The sequence below is a fragment of the Silene latifolia genome, chromosome 2 (genome assembly GCF_048544455.1).
Source record: "Silene latifolia isolate original U9 population chromosome 2, ASM4854445v1, whole genome shotgun sequence".
NCBI lineage: Eukaryota > Viridiplantae > Streptophyta > Magnoliopsida > Caryophyllales > Caryophyllaceae > Silene > Silene latifolia.
Window position 1 is genome coordinate 188,837,766 of NC_133527.1, and position 20,438 is coordinate 188,858,203.

General features: G+C 36.6%; 2 protein-coding genes and 1 non-coding gene across 4 annotated transcripts; 2 read left to right on the forward strand and 1 right to left on the reverse strand.

Moving 5' to 3' along the window:
- The first annotated feature begins 3,050 nt into the window (after positions 1-3,050).
- TRNAL-UAA (transfer RNA leucine (anticodon UAA)) lies at positions 3,051-3,133 on the forward strand. The gene has a single exon. It is a non-coding gene; the product is annotated as a tRNA-Leu (tRNA).
- Positions 3,134-3,210: 77 nt separating this feature from the next.
- On the forward strand, positions 3,211-12,732 carry LOC141643935 (methionine aminopeptidase 1B, chloroplastic-like). Its single transcript, XM_074453334.1, has 11 exons — positions 3,211-3,275; positions 3,798-3,898; positions 4,015-4,087; positions 5,021-5,255; positions 5,526-5,687; positions 5,774-5,815; positions 6,697-6,768; positions 6,877-6,956; positions 11,852-11,949; positions 12,066-12,113; positions 12,435-12,732. The coding sequence occupies exons 2-11, from the start codon at positions 3,805-3,807 to the stop codon at positions 12,578-12,580; spliced, it is 1,050 nt and encodes a 349-aa protein (XP_074309435.1). The 5' UTR covers positions 3,211-3,275; positions 3,798-3,804; the 3' UTR covers positions 12,581-12,732.
- Positions 12,733-12,982: 250 nt separating this feature from the next.
- On the reverse strand, positions 12,983-18,792 carry LOC141643936 (THO complex subunit 4C-like). Of its 2 annotated transcripts, none has more exons than XM_074453336.1 (7): positions 18,652-18,792; positions 17,596-17,875; positions 16,644-16,787; positions 16,492-16,560; positions 14,628-14,818; positions 13,873-13,923; positions 12,983-13,481 (listed from the first exon to the last, which is right to left on the reverse strand). In XM_074453336.1, exons 2-7 carry the CDS (start codon positions 17,812-17,814, stop codon positions 13,283-13,285), a joined length of 873 nt encoding a protein of 290 aa, XP_074309437.1. In that variant the 5' UTR covers positions 17,815-17,875; positions 18,652-18,792; the 3' UTR covers positions 12,983-13,282. The 2 variants fall into 2 exon arrangements, with proteins under 2 accessions (XP_074309437.1, XP_074309436.1); XM_074453335.1 differs by having other exon boundaries at positions 16,644-16,790; positions 18,652-18,782.
- Between the last annotated feature and the right edge of the window lie 1,646 nt (positions 18,793-20,438).

Below are 20,438 nucleotides of genomic sequence, written 5' to 3' on the forward strand. Positions count from 1 at the left end.
GACCAAGGAAAGGGAAAAGAGGCCAATTACTAAATGACAAGTGGATAAATTGAGTGTGAATGATGAAATTACTCATCAAATTCATTCTTAAAATAGAAAGGACAACAAATGAGTGAGACACCCCAAAATGGAAAAGGACAACAAATGACCGGGACAGAGGGAGTATGTAAATATTTAAAAAAAAACGAGTCACAAATGAAACATACTCCGTAGAAAGTTAGAAACAACTTATCAAGACATTTCAAATTAAAAAATTCGATCTATTTTAAGCTTAAAACCTATATTACCTGTTTTTGAAAAGAAGTTTAGAATTTGTGATAGTTTGATAATCAATTTGAATTCAATGATAAACAACAAACAAGTACACTTATTTGATATTTGTTGTCTGTACTACCAGAAGCCATCCTCGACACAATCTCATTATATTATACTCGATCTTATAGGATCATAATCATGTTATTCATGTACACTGTATTATTTTAATATTTTATTATTGCAGTCACTAACTCAGTTTAATTTATAATTAATCCAAGATATGGTGAAGCACGCACTAAAGCATACTCCATTTGTGATGTTTATTGTATATTCAAATTTCAATATTTGAATCATGTGATGAAATTTAAATATCAGGGGATTGGAGCGTCAATGCGTCATGGCCACTTTGATAGCTTACGAATTGAAGTACGAAATGCATTCCTGCCCTCGTTTTTGTTTCAATTACAAGAGAAATTTAATTTGTATGATTATGCATTTTATATGACAAGGAGAAATTTGTTTGGTTAAAATATACGTCTAGACGACTAGACCTAACAAAGGTGACCGACCAGATAAGTGTGACCCGATATCCGAAAGCAACCCGAATTTGCTTGATCCGAAATTCGAATTGACCTGATTAGGCTCAAATCTGACCCGAAGATTGACCAAATGCTGACCGATCCGAAAAGATCCTACCCATAATTAACCTGATCTAAAATGACTTAAAGTGACCAGAATAACTCAAAACGACAAGTACTATGTGATATCAATGTTATAACGTAAAAATAAAGTTTGTTTTTTCTTAATCAGAATAGTACTAACTAAAGTGTTTTAGCCATTAACCCGAAATGACTCATACCTGATATTACCCGACAACAATTCACTCGGAAATTGACCCGAAACTTGAAATGAACCGACCCGATCCAATATGTATGACAAACTCGAAATGACCCCCCACTTAAACTTTCTTGACCCATACCTGGCCCAATTAACCCATTTACCACCTCTAACTACATTCACTGGGGTAATTGAAGTTCCTATAAAATTCTAATTTATGTGATTTGGGCAAACAACCTATACTATTTTTGCATATTCTATGAATTGTAATGCATACTCCAGAGAGAAATTGTTTTGGTTTAATGGCTTCTCGGATGGGTTAATGGTTAGGAATAGTAGAAATTAATCATGGGGCTCCTAGAGTATCATGCATGGTTTTAATCTTATCATTGATAATATTGGCTCGAAGCCTGGTAGCAATTCTGATTTAGTTAATTTTCTATTTAGTGAAAATTATGCAAAAAGAATACTTGCAATTCCTTTTTGTGTCTCAAGAAGGAGGGATGTGGTTCATTGGTTAAATACAAATATTAGTTCTTACACGGTTAAAAGTGGTTACGGTATCATTTTTAAAAGGTATATGGAGCAAAAAGGGGTCGCTTAAGGATATACAAGATTAAGCATTAGGGGTAAGAATTTATGTAAATCTCAATTTTGACGCTTACATGGTCCTCGTAGGTGGAAAGTTTTTGTGTGGAAAATCCTTACTAATTCTATCCTAGCGGGAAGTGAGTTTGCTAAAAAGGAAGATTTTAGTAGATCACTACTGTCAAGGGTGTCACCTTTGTTCTAATGACGGTAATGAAATTGAATCGTTGGAGCATTTGTTTAGGAATTGCTACATATCAACAAAGATTTGTGCTGCATTTTGCATAAATACGAATCACATGTCCAATATTAATATTGGAGAATGGATTATTAATTGGATTTATTACTTGGATAAGTGAGAGGAGGCCGAACAACGGATATTGCAGTTTCTAGCGGCTTTATGCTGTTTGTGGGTGCTGCAGAATAATATAATCTTTAAAGGTGGTTGTTCATTCCGCATTTGTTTGTGGCAATGGCACTTGGTGCTTCTCAATTAAGAAGTGAAGGGAAGAAGGGTGATTTTGTGGTTGGTCGACTGATGGATGAGGGTAGTCAGATTAGGATTCAAGATAGACACATTTTCTATGTTATTGGGGGGTTAGGTCAATGTCACGCTAAAAGGGTGAAGGTTGATGCAAGCTGGCATGGTTCATATGATACTGCGATCAGATAGGTTGCTTACGAATTACGATAGGGTAGGTGAATTTTTTTTTTGAAGGGAGTGTCAAGACTAGAGCGGAGTCGGTTTTACAAGTTGAAGCATTCGGCATTCGTAAAGTTTTAGAATGGGCGCGTGATCATTGTCTACTACACCTTGACATCTCTTCTGATTGTCTTCAGCTGTTGAATCAAATTGCGGGAATTGAGAGTGGACATCATCTCATCAAAGGGATTCTTGAAGACATCTTGCTCTTATTTTCGTCTTTTCATTGTCTATGTTTTGGTTTTGTACCTAGGGGGTTAAATAGAATTGCTCATGAGTTCGCGCATCGGGCTATGAGAATGTAGAACTCTTTTCTTTACGGTTGCCAAAAAAAAAAAAAAAATCATACTCCGTATGTTTTAGGAAGCATACCCAAGCAATTTGCCAGAATATATTTTGTAAAGTAGGAAAGAAATTATCAAATAGAATATAGTATGTTATATTTTCTTAATTAATTATCAGGATGAAGTCCTAAATTCATCTACATCTTTGCTCGAAAGCCTATGAACGAGTCAACGGGTTTTTATGATTAGTAAAGAAATTTAAGTGCGGGAAAGAAAAATAACGATGGAACTATTTATCCTATATTCATTAATTCTTTATTTAATTTTTGTTATTTTTTGATACGAAAAATAAATGTTAATAAATGACCAAGGAAAGCATTGTAGCTGGTTTGCCCGAGTGGTTAAGGGGGCAGACTTAAGATCTGCTGCACATAAGTGCGCGTGGGTTCGAACCCCACAGCCAGCATTTATCATTTTTAAGATTATCCCTTAATTACCCGTTTCCAAACCGAATCAAATAACCCGTTTGCAATATCATATGTATATTAAACCAATTACCCACCAATCAATATTTTCATTTGAAACCTCACTTACTTACTAGTTACTGCACTATCCACAGGGCCGGCCCAGGGGCCGTGCAAGTGGTGCGGTCGCACAGGGCCCCCGACTTGAAAGGGCCCCATTCGCAAGAAATATTTGTGTTAGTTGATAATTTAATTTAGCGTATTTTTTAGCATAGTAATTAGCTTGACTTGGTGGTAAGAGTCATGGTATAACTTGTCAATGGTCTTGGGTTCAAACTCTGCTTCATGTTTAATTTTGTTAAAGTTTTACACAATGGGGTGGCTTAATTTTCAGCAAAATAAGGCTAATGGGAATCGAACCGGGTTGCATTGCAACCTTATTATGCACCTAACCACTATGACAAATACTTGTTGTTGAAGAATTGAAAAGACATTTATTTATGAACTACATTTCTTTAGAATTGACTCATAAACTAGGCTTATAAAAATTACTTAAAATAGTTAACATACGTTTTTCCAATTATTCTTTTACGAGTAATAAAAATAGTAACGGGGCCTCACTTTAAGATTTCGCACAGGGCCCCCAAAACTACCGGGACGGCCCTGACTATCCATGGCGATATGTTCTTACGCTCCATTAAAACCTTCATCTCCTTTTCTTGGTGATGCTTTGCGCACTTCTTCAACTTCGTTTTCCCTTGTTTCTGGTTCGTTTCATTTTTACTGTTACTCTTTATTATGCACTTGTTCTTGAGATATATTTGAGTTTTGGGTTATTTTTTTGTTGTTGTTAAGAACCCTATGAATTTGTTGAATGTTTAAGGTATGCCCAGAAAAAGGATGGTTGTTTTTGCCAGGAGGCTTAAAGGGTTGGAGGAAGCTATGAAAATTAGGAGGTATAAACATGTATTTTAATTGTAAATTTGTAATTTATACTCCCTTCATCCCAATCATTTGTTAAACTTTAATTAAAATAGCCCTCACAAAGAATAGAATACGTAAACAAATGATTGGGACGGCGGGAGTATATTTTTTTATTTTTATTTCTAATCCGACCCCCTTACCCCGCAATTTGCGGGAGCCATTTAGGCACTGGGGTAATGTTGTTGTTGTTGTTGTATTTGTATCATTCAATTATGATATTTGTATGATGTGAGGTGAAAATGTTGGTACGATCAATTTGGAGGGGATAGGATAGGATGGGATGGGATTCGAACCTGAGACTTAAAGCCCTATTCTGTCGACATAATATCCGTTAAGTTGAGCTCAGGTTCAGTCCCTATAACGCCATAAATCAGTTTAGTTCAGTTCATTTTTCTCTTCAGTTTGGTTCAATTTCAGAGAGTTGACCAATTGCCTTAATCTTACTTAGAGGCTAGTAACTCTTTGATATGATTCGATTATGTTGTGATTGAAAGATTGCAAAACTAGCCGTAATGGATAAGTGGATATAGATTTTGAACACTATACTTGGTTGCCATCTTCTACGTGGCATTATAGCATCCGCTTATTATACTATTTGCGTTGGGGGTATAAATTGTACTTTCTGTTTTGTGAATAGTCTCTTCAAGATCGAGCTAGTGCTTGGAGTCTACGTGTATCTGACACGATAATATTACGGGAATGTATATAGGGTGCTACTAACTTAGGAGCATATGGATTACTTCAGCTAATTTGGATGGCAGTTGCTCGGTTTTGATTAGAATGAATCGGCTACTTAGCGTTTAGCTTGATAAGTTGTTTCAAGAACTTTTTTTCCTGCAACTGGTATAATACTCCCTCTATCCCCACTTGTGTGTTATTAACTAGCTATTCTACTGCTTGCATAGGGAAAGGGAATTCCAAGCTACAAAACCCAAAAGAGGACCCCCGTTAAGGCGAGGAAGAGTATCACCCACACTTCCTGTCCCTGATCACATATTAAAACCACCTTATGTAGGTTCCCTAGAATTGCCAGAACTCTCGAAAGACTATCAGATTCATGATTCTGAAGGCATTGCTCGTATGAGGGAGGCATGTAAACTTGCTGCTCGTGTTTTAGATTACGCAGGAACTTTGGTTAGGGTGAGAAATCTAAACCCTTGCAAAATTTACTGCCCACGTAAAATTTCTTGATTACTTTACTTTATGTGATGCAATTTAATCGTCTTTCCGCTGGTATTAATCATTAATTTACCTAACTTGAATAGATGTAATTGTGTGTATTAGGATGACTTTTATGGTCACAATATTTACAAATTTCATGGTACAAGATTATGCTAGATAGACTTATAACTTGTTGATTTTTTTTTTTTTTTCCATGTTGCTTACATTATCAATATTAAAATCTACCAGCCGTCAGTGACTACAGATGAAATTGACAAAGCAGTACACCAGATGATTATTGACAATGGAGCATATCCTTCACCTCTAGGTTATGGTGGGTTTCCAAAGAGTGTATGTACATCAGTTAATGAGTGCATGTGCCATGGGATACCGGACTCTCGCCAACTACAGGTTCATTGATTGCGGTATCCGTTTTCTATTCCAGTGATCATTCTGTTTCTGGCTTTCTGCAGCTAATCTTTGGTTGACAATTGCAGGATGGAGACATTATCAACATTGATGTGACTGTTTATCTAAATGTAACTATTTCATCCTCTCATTGCATCTTAAATGTATTATGTTAAAATTTTCCCATTAGCAGTTTATATCTAAAATAAAATATAATTTTTTGCAAAACCATCTGGCCCTTCCTAACTTCCACAGAACTGTTAATTTTCTTATTCAAAAAAGCAGTACGCCTCGTGTCTGTAAGGCATGCATCTCGTTGTCAGGGGTCTTCGTTATGGTGCTGTAGGTACAGCGAGTTCTACCATAGTCCATAACAGCCAGTTCTACCATAAATGTGGCCGTAATTACCTCTAAAATCTCGCTAACTCCATCGATTCAGTTTAGTGGCCGATATTTGAGATATATTCTGTGCCCTAATCAGCAAACTTTCCTGGATTGATGCATTTGGACTTTGGAGGGAAAGAGAGGGGATCAAGTCCTTTGTTTTGTACTTTTGTCAGCGAAATTGAGTTGAAGGGAAATGGAGGGAAGTGAAAATGGATCTCTTTATTTCCCTCCTACAAGTCAATATGAAAATCATTTCTCAGAAAAAATGTTGCGAGGAAAATGAGTTTGGTCCAATCCTCCTCTCCCCTTCCTTCCCTCTGACCCCTCCCACATCTTCCTTCCCTCTTTTGCATGCAGTATTCAAGCTTCACCACAATTATTAAAACTCCGTGACTTGTGGTCTATGGATGCACATGGTTATCATCATCTGTAATACATTCAGTTTATGTAATGATGAATGCCAATCTCATCATCTGTAATACCCCAACCTCATGAGTAGGTGATGTAGACCCACTTTAACGAATTATTCACGTACATTATGAATCATTTGACGTAATACACTGAGTACTTCAAATATTGGACCTGGCCCCTTAATTTGATGTACGTATTGCTTTTCTCTGATTAGGGTTATCACGGAGATACATCAAAGACATACCTTTGTGGCAACGTCAGTGATGCGTTGAAAAGACTTGTAAAGGTAGACTACGTTCCTCTCTGTTCTCGCAAAGGCAAACTAAGCTCGTAGTTGCTTTGGAATATTCTAAGTGTGGTTTCTATTAATGGATCTTGAATGATTCCTCATTAGGTGACGGAACAATGTTTAGAGAAAGGAATAGCTCTATGTAAAGATGGTGCCAGTTTCAATAAAATTGGGAAGAAAATCAGGTATCTATATATTCTTCATTTTATAGTATACTGCCTATACCCTATACAGAGTGATTATGGATGAATTTTTTCAAACATTAAACTGAATTTAGGCTTCACCACCCCAAAACCGATTGAATTTAACTAGGCTTCACTCGCTTAGTGATTTGTTTATCAACTCTTAGACTACCTTGCCGAAGTTTGCTATTTGACCTCCTATAACAAATTACCCTTCTATCCTCCTATAACAAATTACCCTTCTATTTATATTAGTGTTTACTCGTAAGGGGTTTCTTGTATTGAGGGTAATTAGGCGAAAACTGTGTTTTATACACTTAAATATGAGCCGTTTGGGAGGTCGTATCGGGTTATGTTTCTTTTCTTCCCGGTTTTTCTACGACATGTCACTGGTCGCTTCATGAGTTACCGTATTCGATTTTCAGCCCTAAATAAAAAGTATTCATCTATTTTTAAGGAGTACCTGATTTTCGTCTGAAACTCGTTTATCGTGTGGCTGCTTTATCTGACCCGAGAAAACCTACTTAGTATTTACAGACATTTTTGCTCGGGACCCTGAAATCCCGAAAACCGTGTATTATACACTTAAATTTGAGTTATTTGGGAGGTCATATCGGGTCATGTTTCTTTTCCTCCCAATTTTTCTACCACGTGTAAGGGGTCGCTTTAAGAGTTACTGAAGTCGATTTTCAACCATATTTAAGAAATATTCATCTATTTTTAAGGAATACCTTATTTTTGCTCGAGACTCGTTTATCGCGTACCGGCACCTTCAATTGTCCTCTGTTGCTTCTCAAATTTTGTGTGACTTTTTTATCTAACCCGATGAACCGTCTGTATGATTTACGGGTATTTTTTTTCCAAGACCCATAAATCCCGAAAATCGTGTATTTATACACTTATACTTAGCCGTTTGGGAGGTCGTACCGGGTCATGTTTCTTTTCCTCCCTGATTTTCATCCACGTGTCAAGGGTCGCTTCATGAGTTACCGTAGTCGATTTTGAGCGCTAAATAAGTGGTATTCATCTATTTTTAAGGAATAACTGATTTTCGTTCGAAACTCGTTTATGGCGTACCAGCACCTTCAAATTTCCTCAATTGCTTCTCAAAGTTTGTGTGGCTGTTTTATTAGACCCAGAAACCCTTCGTAGTATTTACGGACATTTTTATTTCCTTGACCCTAAAATCTCGAAAACCGTGTATTATGCACTTAAATTTGAGCCGTTTGAGAGGTCGTATGACTCGTATCGGGTCATATTTCTTTTCCTCCTAGTTTTTTTTAAGACGTGTCACGGGTCGCTTCATGGGTTACAGTAGTTGATTTTTAGCCCTAAATAAGAAGTATTCATCTATTTTTAAGAAATCCAGAATTTTCGTCCATAACTCGTATATCGCGTACCAGCGCCTTCAAATATCCCCTGTTGCTTCTCAAAGTTTGTGTGACTTTGTGTGACTGTTTTATCTGACCCGAAAAAATCCTCCGTAGTATTTACGGACGTTTTTATTTCTGGACCCTAAAAATTCGAAAACCATGTATTACACTTAAATTTGAGTCATTTGGGAGGTCGTATCGGGTCATGTTTCTTTTCCTCTCAATTTTTCTACCACGTGTAAGGGGTCGCTTCAAGAGTTAACGTAGTCGATTTTCAAACCTAATTCAGAGGTATTCATCTATTTTTAAGGAATACCTGATTTTTGTCCAAAACTCCTTTATCGCGTACCGCCACCTTCAATTGTCCTTTGTTACTTCTCAAATTCTGTGTGACTACTTTATCTAACCCGAGAAACCGTATGTATGATTTACGGCCATTTTTGTTTCGGGACCCTGAAATCACGAAAATCGTATATTATACACTTACACTTCAGCCGTTTGGGAGGTCGTACCGATCATGTTTCTTTTCCTCCCTGATTTTCAACCACATGTCGAGGGTCGTTTTATGAGTTACCGTAGTCGATTTTCAACCCTAAATAAGTAGTAATCATCTATTTTTAAGTAATAACTGATTTTCGTCTAAAACTTGTTTATCGCGTGCCGGCATCTTCAAATGTTCTCTGCAAATGTTCTCTGTTACTTCTCAAAATTTGTATAGCTGTTTTATCTTCTCCGTAGCCCGAAAACCGTGTATTATATACTTAAATTTGAGTCATTTGGGAGCTTGTATCGGGTCATGTTTCTTTTCCTCCCAGTTTTTTCTACCACGTGTAAGGGGTCGCTTTAAGAGTTACCATAGTCGATTTTCCACCCTAATTAAGAAGCATTTATCTATTTTTAAGGAATACCTAATTTTTGTCCAAAACTCGTTTATCGCGTACCGGCACCTTCAATCGTCCTCTATCGCTTCTCAAATTTTGTGTGACTGCTTTATCTAACCTTAGGAACCGTCTATGTGATTTACGGCCATTTTTGTTCCTGGACCCTGAAATCCCGAAAACCGATATTATACACTTACACTTAGCCGTTTGGGAGGTCGTACCGGGTCATGTTTCTTTTCCTCCCTGATTCTCAACCACGTGTCAGGGGTCACTTCATGAGTTACCGTAGTTGATATTTAGCCCTAAATTAGATTATTCATCTATTTTTAAGGAATGATTTTCGTCCGAAACTCGTTTATCGCATACCGGCACCTTAAAATGTCCTGTGTTGCTTCTCAAAGTTTGTGGCTGCTTTATCTGACCGTGAAACCCACCGTAGTATTTACAGAGATTTTTTTTCCGGGTTCCTGAAATCCTGATAACCGTGTATTATGTATGCACTTAAATTTGAGTTGTTTAGGAGGTCGTATCGGGTCATGTTTCTTTTCTTCTCAGTTTTTCTAAGACGTGTCGCGGGTCGCTTCATGAGTTATCGTAGTCGATTTTGAGCCCTAAATAAGAAGTATTCATCTATTTTTAAGAAGTACTTGATTTTCGTCCGAAACTTGTTTATCGCGTACCGGTACCTTCAAATGTCCTTTGTTGCTTCTCAAAGTTTGTGTGGCTCAGACCCGAGAAACTCTCCGTAGTATTTACGGACATTTTTGTTCCGGGACCCTCAAATCCCGAAAACCGTGTATTATACACTTAAATTTGAGTCATTTGGGAGGTCATTTCGGGTCATGTTTCTTTTCCTCCGAGTTTTTCTACCACGTGTAAGGGGTCACTTCAAGAGTTACCGTAGTCAATTTTCAACCTTAATTAAGAAGTATTCATCTATTTTAAAGGAATACCTTATTTTTGTCTCAGACTCGTTTATCGCGTACCGCCACCTACAATTGTCTTCAGTTGCTTCTCAAAATTTGTGTGACTACTTTATCTGGAACCGTATGTATGAATTACGGGCATTTTTTGTTCGAGGACCCTAAAATCCCGAAAATCGTGAATTATACCGGGTCATGTTTCTTTTCCTCCACGTTTTTTTACCACGTATCAGGGGTCGTTTCATGACTTGAATTTCAGCCCAAAATAAGAAGTATTCATCTATTTTTAAGGAGTACCTGATTTTCGTCTGAAACTCGTGTATAGCGTACCGGTAGCCTCAAATGTTCTCTGTTGTTTCTCAAAGTTTTTGTTTCTCAAAGTTTGTGTGGCTGCTTTATGTACCCGAGAATCCCTCCGTTGTATTTACGGACATTTTTGTTCCGGGATCTTGAAATCCCGAAAAGTAATTATTATGGAGTAACGGAGCTCAAAACAACGGATAAAAGGAGGAAAATGATAGTGATGAAGGGGTGGTTAAGACATAATAGATATGGAAGATTGGTAGGGGAACCATTAATCGTAGAGGTAATGCATTATCCTGTGGGAGGTACCTATTATCCGCCACTACTACCATTCCTTTTCCTTTGTTAATCTCTGCATTACCCGGCTAGCGTATATCCTCAATCCAAGCAAGGCCCTTAGACTAATAGGAAATTATAAGACTTCTAAATGAACTAGGAAAGTTTAAGACTTATTAATACCGTGATTTGTGAATGCTCTGATACTCGAACTTGGATACGAGGATCCGACACGGGTACGGATCCGAGTGTCGGATCCTTGAAATCTCAAAAACAAGGACTCGGATATGAGGATCCAAATTTAAATTTGGACTCGGCTGATTTTTTATTTTTTTTCTGAAAAAATTGATTATTAGTTAAAAAAATCAAAGAAAAGAAAGGAAAAGTAGTTTCTTCATGTCAAGATCACTCCTGATCACTCCTGATATAGGGCTGTTGTACAAAACAGAGGTTAAAAACAAAACACTCTCACACCGATTTCTCATAGAAGGATCCGTGAAGGATCCATGTTCGGATCCTGTCCACCAGATCCTCAGGGTCAGGTGAAGAGTCCGAGCATCAACAGCGTGAATGTTCCATGGCCTCCCTCTCATCTATATTGTTTTTATATAACTTTGAGAATCAAGTTTGACTGTTCTTTTCTTACAATATAGATTAGTTATGACTCTTTTTTAAAGTGAATATAAAGATAGTTATTTGAAAAATTAATCGTGAAAAATGACATTGTACATGCATGTTATCTGGAAATTTTCATGGTCAAGCTACAACCAAAATCAAATGAGATAAAATATACGGAATGAAGGTAATTTATCATGCCTTCGAGTTAATGAATGATGACTCAGTCTCGTACATACTTACGTAACATATGCTGCTAGGAGAAAAGGGGGTATATACAATGTATAGTTCAGTGTTAGATCTATGACTATACTAGCTGTTATAAAATCAGCTTCCGTAGTTATTATTATGGTTTCTGAAACCTCAAGTTAAATATATTCACTCGACATTGTTTGTTACTCCGCGCAGAACTATTAACTCCCTCTTGTTATTCTGGTAGGAGTCATAGGGCATATTTCGTTGATATGTGAATCCATTTCATTCTCGCTTCTGTTCATTTGAACATTGTTCCAAACTATATATTTCAGTGAGCATGCGGAAAAGTATAACTACAGCGTGGTGGAACGTTTCGTTGGCCACGGTGTTGGGTCCGTCTTTCATTCTGAGCCGATTATATATCATCAGAGTACGTTTAACTTTTCTGTAGTTCATATTTTTCTATATATTAATTTCACACTGTGTTGCGTAAGTTAATATGCCATTTTTGTTGCTCTCCTCATTCTGTTTGAGTTGCATTGACAGAAAATGACTATCCGGGTCACATGGTTGAAGGCATGACGTTTACTATCGGTGAGCATCAAATGTTCAATTTTTAATGCCCTTTTGTCTGCATGCTCACATTGATGCATTGAACTTCGTCCCGTCCCACGCCCTGTCGCCCACCATCCCCCATATCGAATGGCCACATATAGCAGAGGATAGATACTACACTGATCTTGTTTGGATTCCAAATTCAAAGCTTAATGCAAATGAACATATTATTACCCTATAATATTTTATGCGAGTTTGGTGATACTAAAACGCCTGATATTGTATTAGAACTCATAAGATTCGACAAGTTTCTGTAATAGTTAGGATTAGAACGTTAACAGAGTTGCAATGTAAATGCAGAACCGATCCTGACAATGGGAAGCATTGAATGCGTAACATGGGGTGATAACTGGACTGCAGTTACTGCTGACGGAGGACCCGCTGCTCAGTTTGAACATTCCATTTTGATTACAAATACGGGCGCTGAAATCTTAACCAAGTGTTAGAACACAAATAGCAGTATCTTCAACCAATTGTCTTTGTATGTACATACTCTAGATTACTTATGGCCCTCGATTTTTGGATCTTGATGCTACTATAGGAGAAAATTCATTTTGTGTTTGTTATAATGATAGTTGACGTTAATTTGTTTGCCTTACATGCTTGCCCGATAAATCGTTAGAAACATCAATGATCAGAACTCAAAATCGTTGAGAAACATCGATGATCAGAACGCAAAAATATTGGAAAAGCCGACAATGAATCTAACAAATCTCATCAAAACTGGTAAATTTATCAGCGAAACTGTGAATATCAGGAGTTTAAGCTCAGCTTTTTTATGTTTGCGTTAACTGAGTGAGCGAGAGAATAGAAATGGTAGGATAGAAAAAACAAAAAAAAATGCACTAGAGCAAAAACTGAACATGCTTTAAAACACTACTAACCGCAATGATTCGCAAAACTAGTAGATAAAAATATTTACATCATTAGGAAAACCAATTCCCAGTTCACACAAACGATCCTAGCAACGATTTACTTAAAATTCCAACGGCTCCAGAACTTCCTCCAGCAAAAGCAGAATTAAAAATTGTATCAATAACGACAGATTGAAACTAAATTCAGAGCAGCAGCAGAAAAAAAAAAACTAAATCTCCACCCAACTAACCAAACCGTAGAGTGTAGACACTTCCAAGTTTCGGCTTCCAAAATTACATATCAACGTTCATCCCTTGAGCATGATAGGTCTCAAGTTCTTTGTCAAGTTGCTCGGCAGATTTATCTTGTTTCTTTCCACGCCCTCGTCCTCTTCCTCCACGCTGCCCTCGCCCACGGCCCATACCTCGACCTTGATTTGGTGCGCGCCCCTGAGGGCCCTGACCATTTCTCAGTCCACCTCCGGGCCTTTGACTAAACCCACCATCAGGAAGAAAGCAAAATTAGATATTTCACATATGATGGATACACAAAAGAACGGAACCATAATGCCATATTCACACAATTGATGTGAGCCACGTGAATAAAAAAAGAATAAAAAAATTAAGGATATCAGCTTTCAAATGACAGGAGTCAATTTACAAAATGACAGGAAGATGATGAAGTAGCCAAAAGACTGGGCATTTGTCGAGTTGAGTAAGAGTAAGAGCCGGACAACGGCTCGAAAAACAAAACAGCAAGGCAACAGTTGAATTATTGCTCGTACCTAATAAGGTAAGCTCAAAAGAATTCTAGAAGTAGAAAAACTGACTGTGTATAGATTCATGTTTCCGAATTATATCTTAGACCAACAAAAGAAACTCACCCAAAACCACGATTGGTTGGAGCTGATGGCACACGACGACCCCGACTTTCTCTGCAAATTGAAAAAAATGGTTGACCATTAGTGTAAACTGCTAATACATGATATACATCATCAAAGAAATTACTCAAGACACTAGCGCGAAATAAAAGAGAAACAATCAATCAGAATATCATAAAACTAAGTAACCAATGATGAAATGAGCTTACGACGTTTAAAAATCACAAATAATATCCTGAGGATTGACTGGAGGAGGAAGTATAGATGGGTGTTTCTGGGCTGGGGGAGGAAGTTTCGGTGGTGTTAGTGGGAGATTGTTAGCTGGTGTCATGGTGTGATGATTAGGAGTTGGGGAAAGTGGGGTTCGAAGGGGAGTTAAGACTGGCAACAGTGAGTTGCGCCCGGCAAATGGGTGAGAGTAAGGGGCCACCGGCTCCGCCAGTTGTGGTAGCGTTGGGGTGGAACTGCAAGCAGAAAAACTAGAATTGCTCTTATTGCTTGTGAAAAAAGGGTCGCCGGAGTTTACAATAATTACAGCAGGAAAATTTCAAGAACTGCCTTTACCCTCTCAAGGCAAGATGTCTGAGGACTGAAGTCTACAATAATTCTACAAGATTGATTATGAGTTTCAAGGCTCAATTTGTTCAACCTGTGACTTTTAGGTTGACTTAAGCTCAAGGACAGTTATACATATAACTCAAAGATCTTTCAACGATATGAGAGAGAGAGAGAGAGGGGTGTCAAAATAAACTACTTACGGCAAAGTAACTCTTCTTATTGGCTTTCCATTAGAACCTCCAAAGACATTTATCCGAGTAGAAACAGGAGCTTCAGCATTGGGGGTCACAACTTCAATCTTCATAGGCTTTCCATCAAGTTGAACATTGTTGTAGCGCTTGTGAGCTGCAAAGGCATCATTTCGTTTTGCATAGACCACTTCAGCAGATCCCTGAAAAACATAAAAGAGAAACAGAAATAATCATTTCCATGCTCGACAACTGGAAAAGAACAAGCAGCTATAATTCTCGTAGTCAAGTAGAAATGCCAAAGATACACACAAGTAAAAAGGACCACATCAAAGTTAAGCTACCACATCGGGACCAACTTTTGCATAATGGTTTTCAAGTTAATTGTATTCACAAGAAAAAGGACCAAACCCGTTTCAGCATGGCAAAATGATCTATCAACACTTTGATTCTCACTGTTTACCATAACAAAGGAACAGAATAATATGCATTGCAATTTTAACAAACCATCAAGCTCAATTAAACTTCTACCCCAAGTAGGCAAGTGACACTTTAAAAATATACTGAAACAATAACACCACAATCATAAATGATGAGACAATACAACAACAAAAATAAATTTCTACTCGTAGTTCATAAAACGGAGCAGATTGTTGAAGAACTCCATCTCCTTCCACTCCATAACCCAACATTGTCTTCCAAAATCCACCAAAATTATTATTCAACTTCAGGTATTCAACTCACCTACCACCATCCTTCCCCTGATCAAAATTCACCATCATACCAAACTTCATCCCAGCCCTAATAAGGAACTACTCCTAAGAAAGACGCATTGTCCATAAAGCAATCACCCACCACATTAAAAATATACTGCAACGCTAACACAACAATCATAAATGATGAGACAATGTTATCAACCAATTAAACTTCTAGCCCAAGTTCATAAAAAAGAGTAGAATGTGAAAGAAAAAAGCATCCCACGGTTCGCCCTGTTTCAAAGAAACCCATCTCCTTCCACTCAGAAGGCCATTCCTTCCAAAATCCACAAATTTTACTCCCTCCATTCAACTCCACTTTACATGTTTCTCTTTTGCACACTATTCACAAGCGGACATTCAACTTCAATTTTCTCTCGATACATAAGTTAAAATATATTCATGTGGGATCTTATTTGATTCGTCCTTAAAATTACATTTTAAATATCTAACTTTTATAATTTTTGAAAATACGTAACTAATGGAATTTACCGCGCAAAAATCGCGTTGGCAAACGTGATAAAGCAAACATGTAAAGTGGAGTTGAATGGAGGGAGTATTATTTAACTTCGGAAATTTAACTCATCTACACACTCCTTTCCCTGATAAAAATGCACTATCAAACCAAACTTCATCGCAGTCCTGATAGCCAGCAATCATCCACTACATTGCTTTCTCAGTCAACAACCATCTTACACCATTTACCATGATCCTTCATTACTCAAAAATATAAATGTATTGTGCACCCAAATTATCAAATGCTTCCCTACATCCCTACAACCTCAGATTAAGGTGGCTTCGGAAATGTACCCAAAACAAAATGAGCGACAGAAAGGGAGGATGAAGGAGGAAAGGTATCGCTTGTAAAGGGTAATTTCGTCAGGACAGTGGTTGGTAATTTGGTATAAAGAAGATTAGTATGCAGTTCATCGATTTGATTGAAACTCTTGTCTTCATTCTCACATATCTGATGTCAGGTTTTGGTTGAATATCAACACAAAAACTACAGCTCAGCACACGCCAAAATAAAGTCACGCTTAATTTAGCAACACTAAGTCACTATCAAAACAAATCATCAACAGAATAAGAAAACACTAATGTGATGTTCAGCAATGACTTACACTTGGTCGACCACTTTTATCAAAGTGAATAGCATAGCGTTTCAGCTCCCCAATCTCAGAGAACAGCTCCTGATTCCAAGCTCAAAGTTTAGGCCCAACAGAAACTAGACGTGATGGTCTTTATAATTGAAAATTAATGGATTAGGCAGTACCCTTATATCATTATTACTAACTCCAGAAGCTAAGTTGGATATGAATAACTTTGTGCCACTTTCCATCCCGGGCAATCCAGCAGCTGCAAGGCTTTCTTCGAGCAAATCACGCTGCCATGGGAAGGTCTTGGGTCTGCGAAAAGTCTGCTGATACGACAAGGAAACAGAACCCAGGTACAGGAAAAGTTGATGTCAGCATAGGTAAGAGGACAACTCCCACTCTTTTGAGGTATCAATGAGAGATCATCTTATCTTATCACAAAATGTAATAGTAAATTAAGGATCAATCCAACTATACTGAAAGGCTGTAAGCCAGTTTCATCTGAGATGAATTTGTATTATCAGGTGATCAATGGGTGTTAGGCTGAAACTGGAAATATAAAGCAGGATCAAAGTAGTACGACATAATATACATATGTTCAACACATTGGAACTCTTTTCTCAAGTAAAAATATTCCCTCAGCGGAGTATCCTGAAGTAGGACAGCAACTTGCACTGAACCACCCCAATTATAACAGTTTAGTTCACTGCCCTTGCTTTAAAATAAACCCACTAAAGAAACTATAGGCCGGAGGCGTTACGAAACGCTCTCACGAAGCTTAATCCTTTATTGGTGAAGTAGATTTTCAACTAATGGTAGCTCGGAATTAAAATGGTTGAAACCCCTTAAGAGTTGATGGCCATTAGAAAATCATGTTATTAGGCGATGCAGCAAAAAACTTCCAGATTAATGAATCGTTGAATGTCCCATGTAATCTTGCAGCAAGAATTCGAATCCACATGTAAGGACCTTCAATTTAAAAAATAAGGTCTGAAGACGAAAACGCCTTGTAAATAAGACTGGGATACTTATTGATTACTTGTTTAGATTTCTATAGCAAGAGGATCACCGTTCACCAATACATCTAAACCACAGCCAGGAGTTCATAAAATATCTGAAGTTGGAGCTTGCCTTGGCTATTGCAGAAGTTGAAGGACGAGTATTAACTCCAAGAAACGCAGGTCGGCCTGACCCTCTCCCACTACCTCCCCCTCTTCCTCTCAACCTTCCACCACCAATAGATCCTCCTCTAGCTCCACGCCCTCGAGGGGCACTACCCCGTCCTCTACCTCCTACACTTTTCTTGCTCTTTATGATATCGTCCAACGACATATCCAATGCCTTATCCATCTGAGTATATAAAATCAACAAAGACCAATTCTTTCGCACCAAAGTAAAACTGAAATAGCACCTGAATAGAATGACAAACCAAATAATTGAGAAAAATTATTGACAAATATAATAAAAATAACAATTTTAAGATCTAAACAAGCAGAAAGACCTATTTTTTTAACCAGATTTATTCTATGATTCCACAATATTTCAATTCCATAACAATAAATGTATCCCACAAAAAAAGAAATTCAAAAATAAAAGAACCAAATCGATCTATATCACAATTTGATTAAGCAACAGGAATAAAACCTAACCCCAAAATCACAAATCAACACAAGTTCCGCGATAAAAGATTCAAACCAACAAATCCAAGAATAAATTAATCTCGAGCTTAAAACTTTCAACCAAAGTGGAAAAACAGCTTCAATCTCCAAATACAATTTCACGGAAATATATTATAATCGTCAAAAAAACCGATAAAAACGACAATTTGAACCCTGAACCAATCAAAAGCCTCTTTCTTTTACGAGATCCAATCAATAATTTGGCAATATTGAAATTCAATCACAATTAATTCAGAATTAATTCAGAAAGACATCAATCAAATTTCAACAACATCAACGAATCTAACAATTCGCAAAGAAAGGAACAAAACCAATCAATTAACAAAATCATAGATCTAATTCAACAACATTAACAAAATCCTAACCCTAAGATCACAAATCATCACAATATTCGAAATAAACAATGTAAATCAACAAATCATTGAATAAATCAATCAATCATACAGTAAATCAAATCAAATCAAATCAAATAATTCAACGATTGAAGCCATAGAAATCTAAAGATTACCTGGAACAAGAATTATAGGGTGTTCCTCTAACGCTAGATCTCTAGAAATTAATTTTTAGGGTTTCGAAATTTGTGAGATTCGATTTATACACGCCGTATGAAAGAATTTGAAAGTGATAAGGAAAGTGAATTATTAGGGTTGAATTTTATTTTATGGTAGCGGTTTTTATAAGAATCGGGTTTATGGGTTGTTCCCGGATTAGGTTTGGTGGGCCGTTTATTTAGATTCGCTTAACATTGATTTATAAAGCCCAGTCCAATTACCCGCTTGTAGCCTTGTAAGAATAGTAATAGTAATTCGGCCCGGTTCTTCTAGACTAATACCGTCTGAAATAAACTGAATTTAATGGAGCTGAACTGAATGGAAATAAACTGAAGTAAGAGTTAATTTGTGAAGGAACAAAGTTGAACGGAACTAAATTGAACTGGATAGAGCTGAATATAACTGAATTTATGTTTAAAAAAGCATGGTCTATTGGTGTCCAACTAATAAAATAAGGATATGAAGAGAAAATGTTGAAAGATATTTATTTTTATTTTATTTTTTAAAAAAGAAGAGAAAATGTTGAAAGATTTTGTAGCATTAAACAAAATCATTAAAATTTGGTTTTTCATTCTAAAAGTAATTAAACAATCATTAAACATCAAAACAAAACAAATCATATTAGATACTAGTTGAAAAGCCCGTGCGATGCACGGGGATCCCATTAGGGTCATCTTTATAAATATATTATATAGTTGATAAAAAAAGTTCAATTATGATTAAATCATTGATAAACAAAAGTTCGTAGTTGGTATAGTTAATCAATGAACTATTAGTGCTTTTAACATAGGAGTTTTGTCATTTAGTAGTTATCATTTCAGTTGTAAAACATCAAGTAACATAGTAAGAGTATGTAATTAGTTTTTCCATTATTGTTATAGAAATCACTGGTTTTAATTAAATACAAAACATTATCTCCATAAATATAGTGCAGCCAATGTTGTCAGGATCGGGATTCTATTTTGAATCGATGTGGAGGGTAGGATCGAATCGGTAGAATCGGATCATAGAATCGTAAGATTCTCCAAATTCACTAAATATAGTTTTTTATTTGGTAAAAATATATAATTGAAGATGAAAACACTTATACCCAAATATTGATAATTAATGAGTTTAGTATCATTTCATGAACATGTTTCTAAAAATGACATGAAATTTGGATTTTACGATGTCATTATATAAAAATTTATTTTAATATGTTTACTATGGAGTCGAATTGTTGGATCGTAAGATCGTAATATCGTAAAATCGTATTATGATCCTACCTCTAGAAACTTTCAAATAAATAGGATCGTAAGATTCTAGAGACATGATAGAATCGTAGGATCTGAGATCGAACAAGCATTTTTTGATCGTAAAATCGTAGAATCATAGGATCGAATCGTAATTCTGACGACAATGAGTGCAGCTCACCAAATGAACCGCCCTTAATAACGGAGATAGACCTTTATGAGTTTTGCAAATTATTTTTAACCTATAACAACTACGTAAAACTAAATGGTTCTACGTAAAGCAACAAGTATCATAAATATCTATATTTAGTGTGTTTAGAGAAATGTTAGATCTCATATAGAAAAAGTTTACCTTGACTATCTACAATTAAGAGAGTGTTTTGCTCTTTTTATACCTTCTCGTAAAATCAAATCCATACTAAATTCTAATAAAATTAGTAGTCTCTAAACAACAGTAAAAAAATATTTGTGATTTTGTTACATAGAATGCATGAAGCTCCCATTTAGGATCA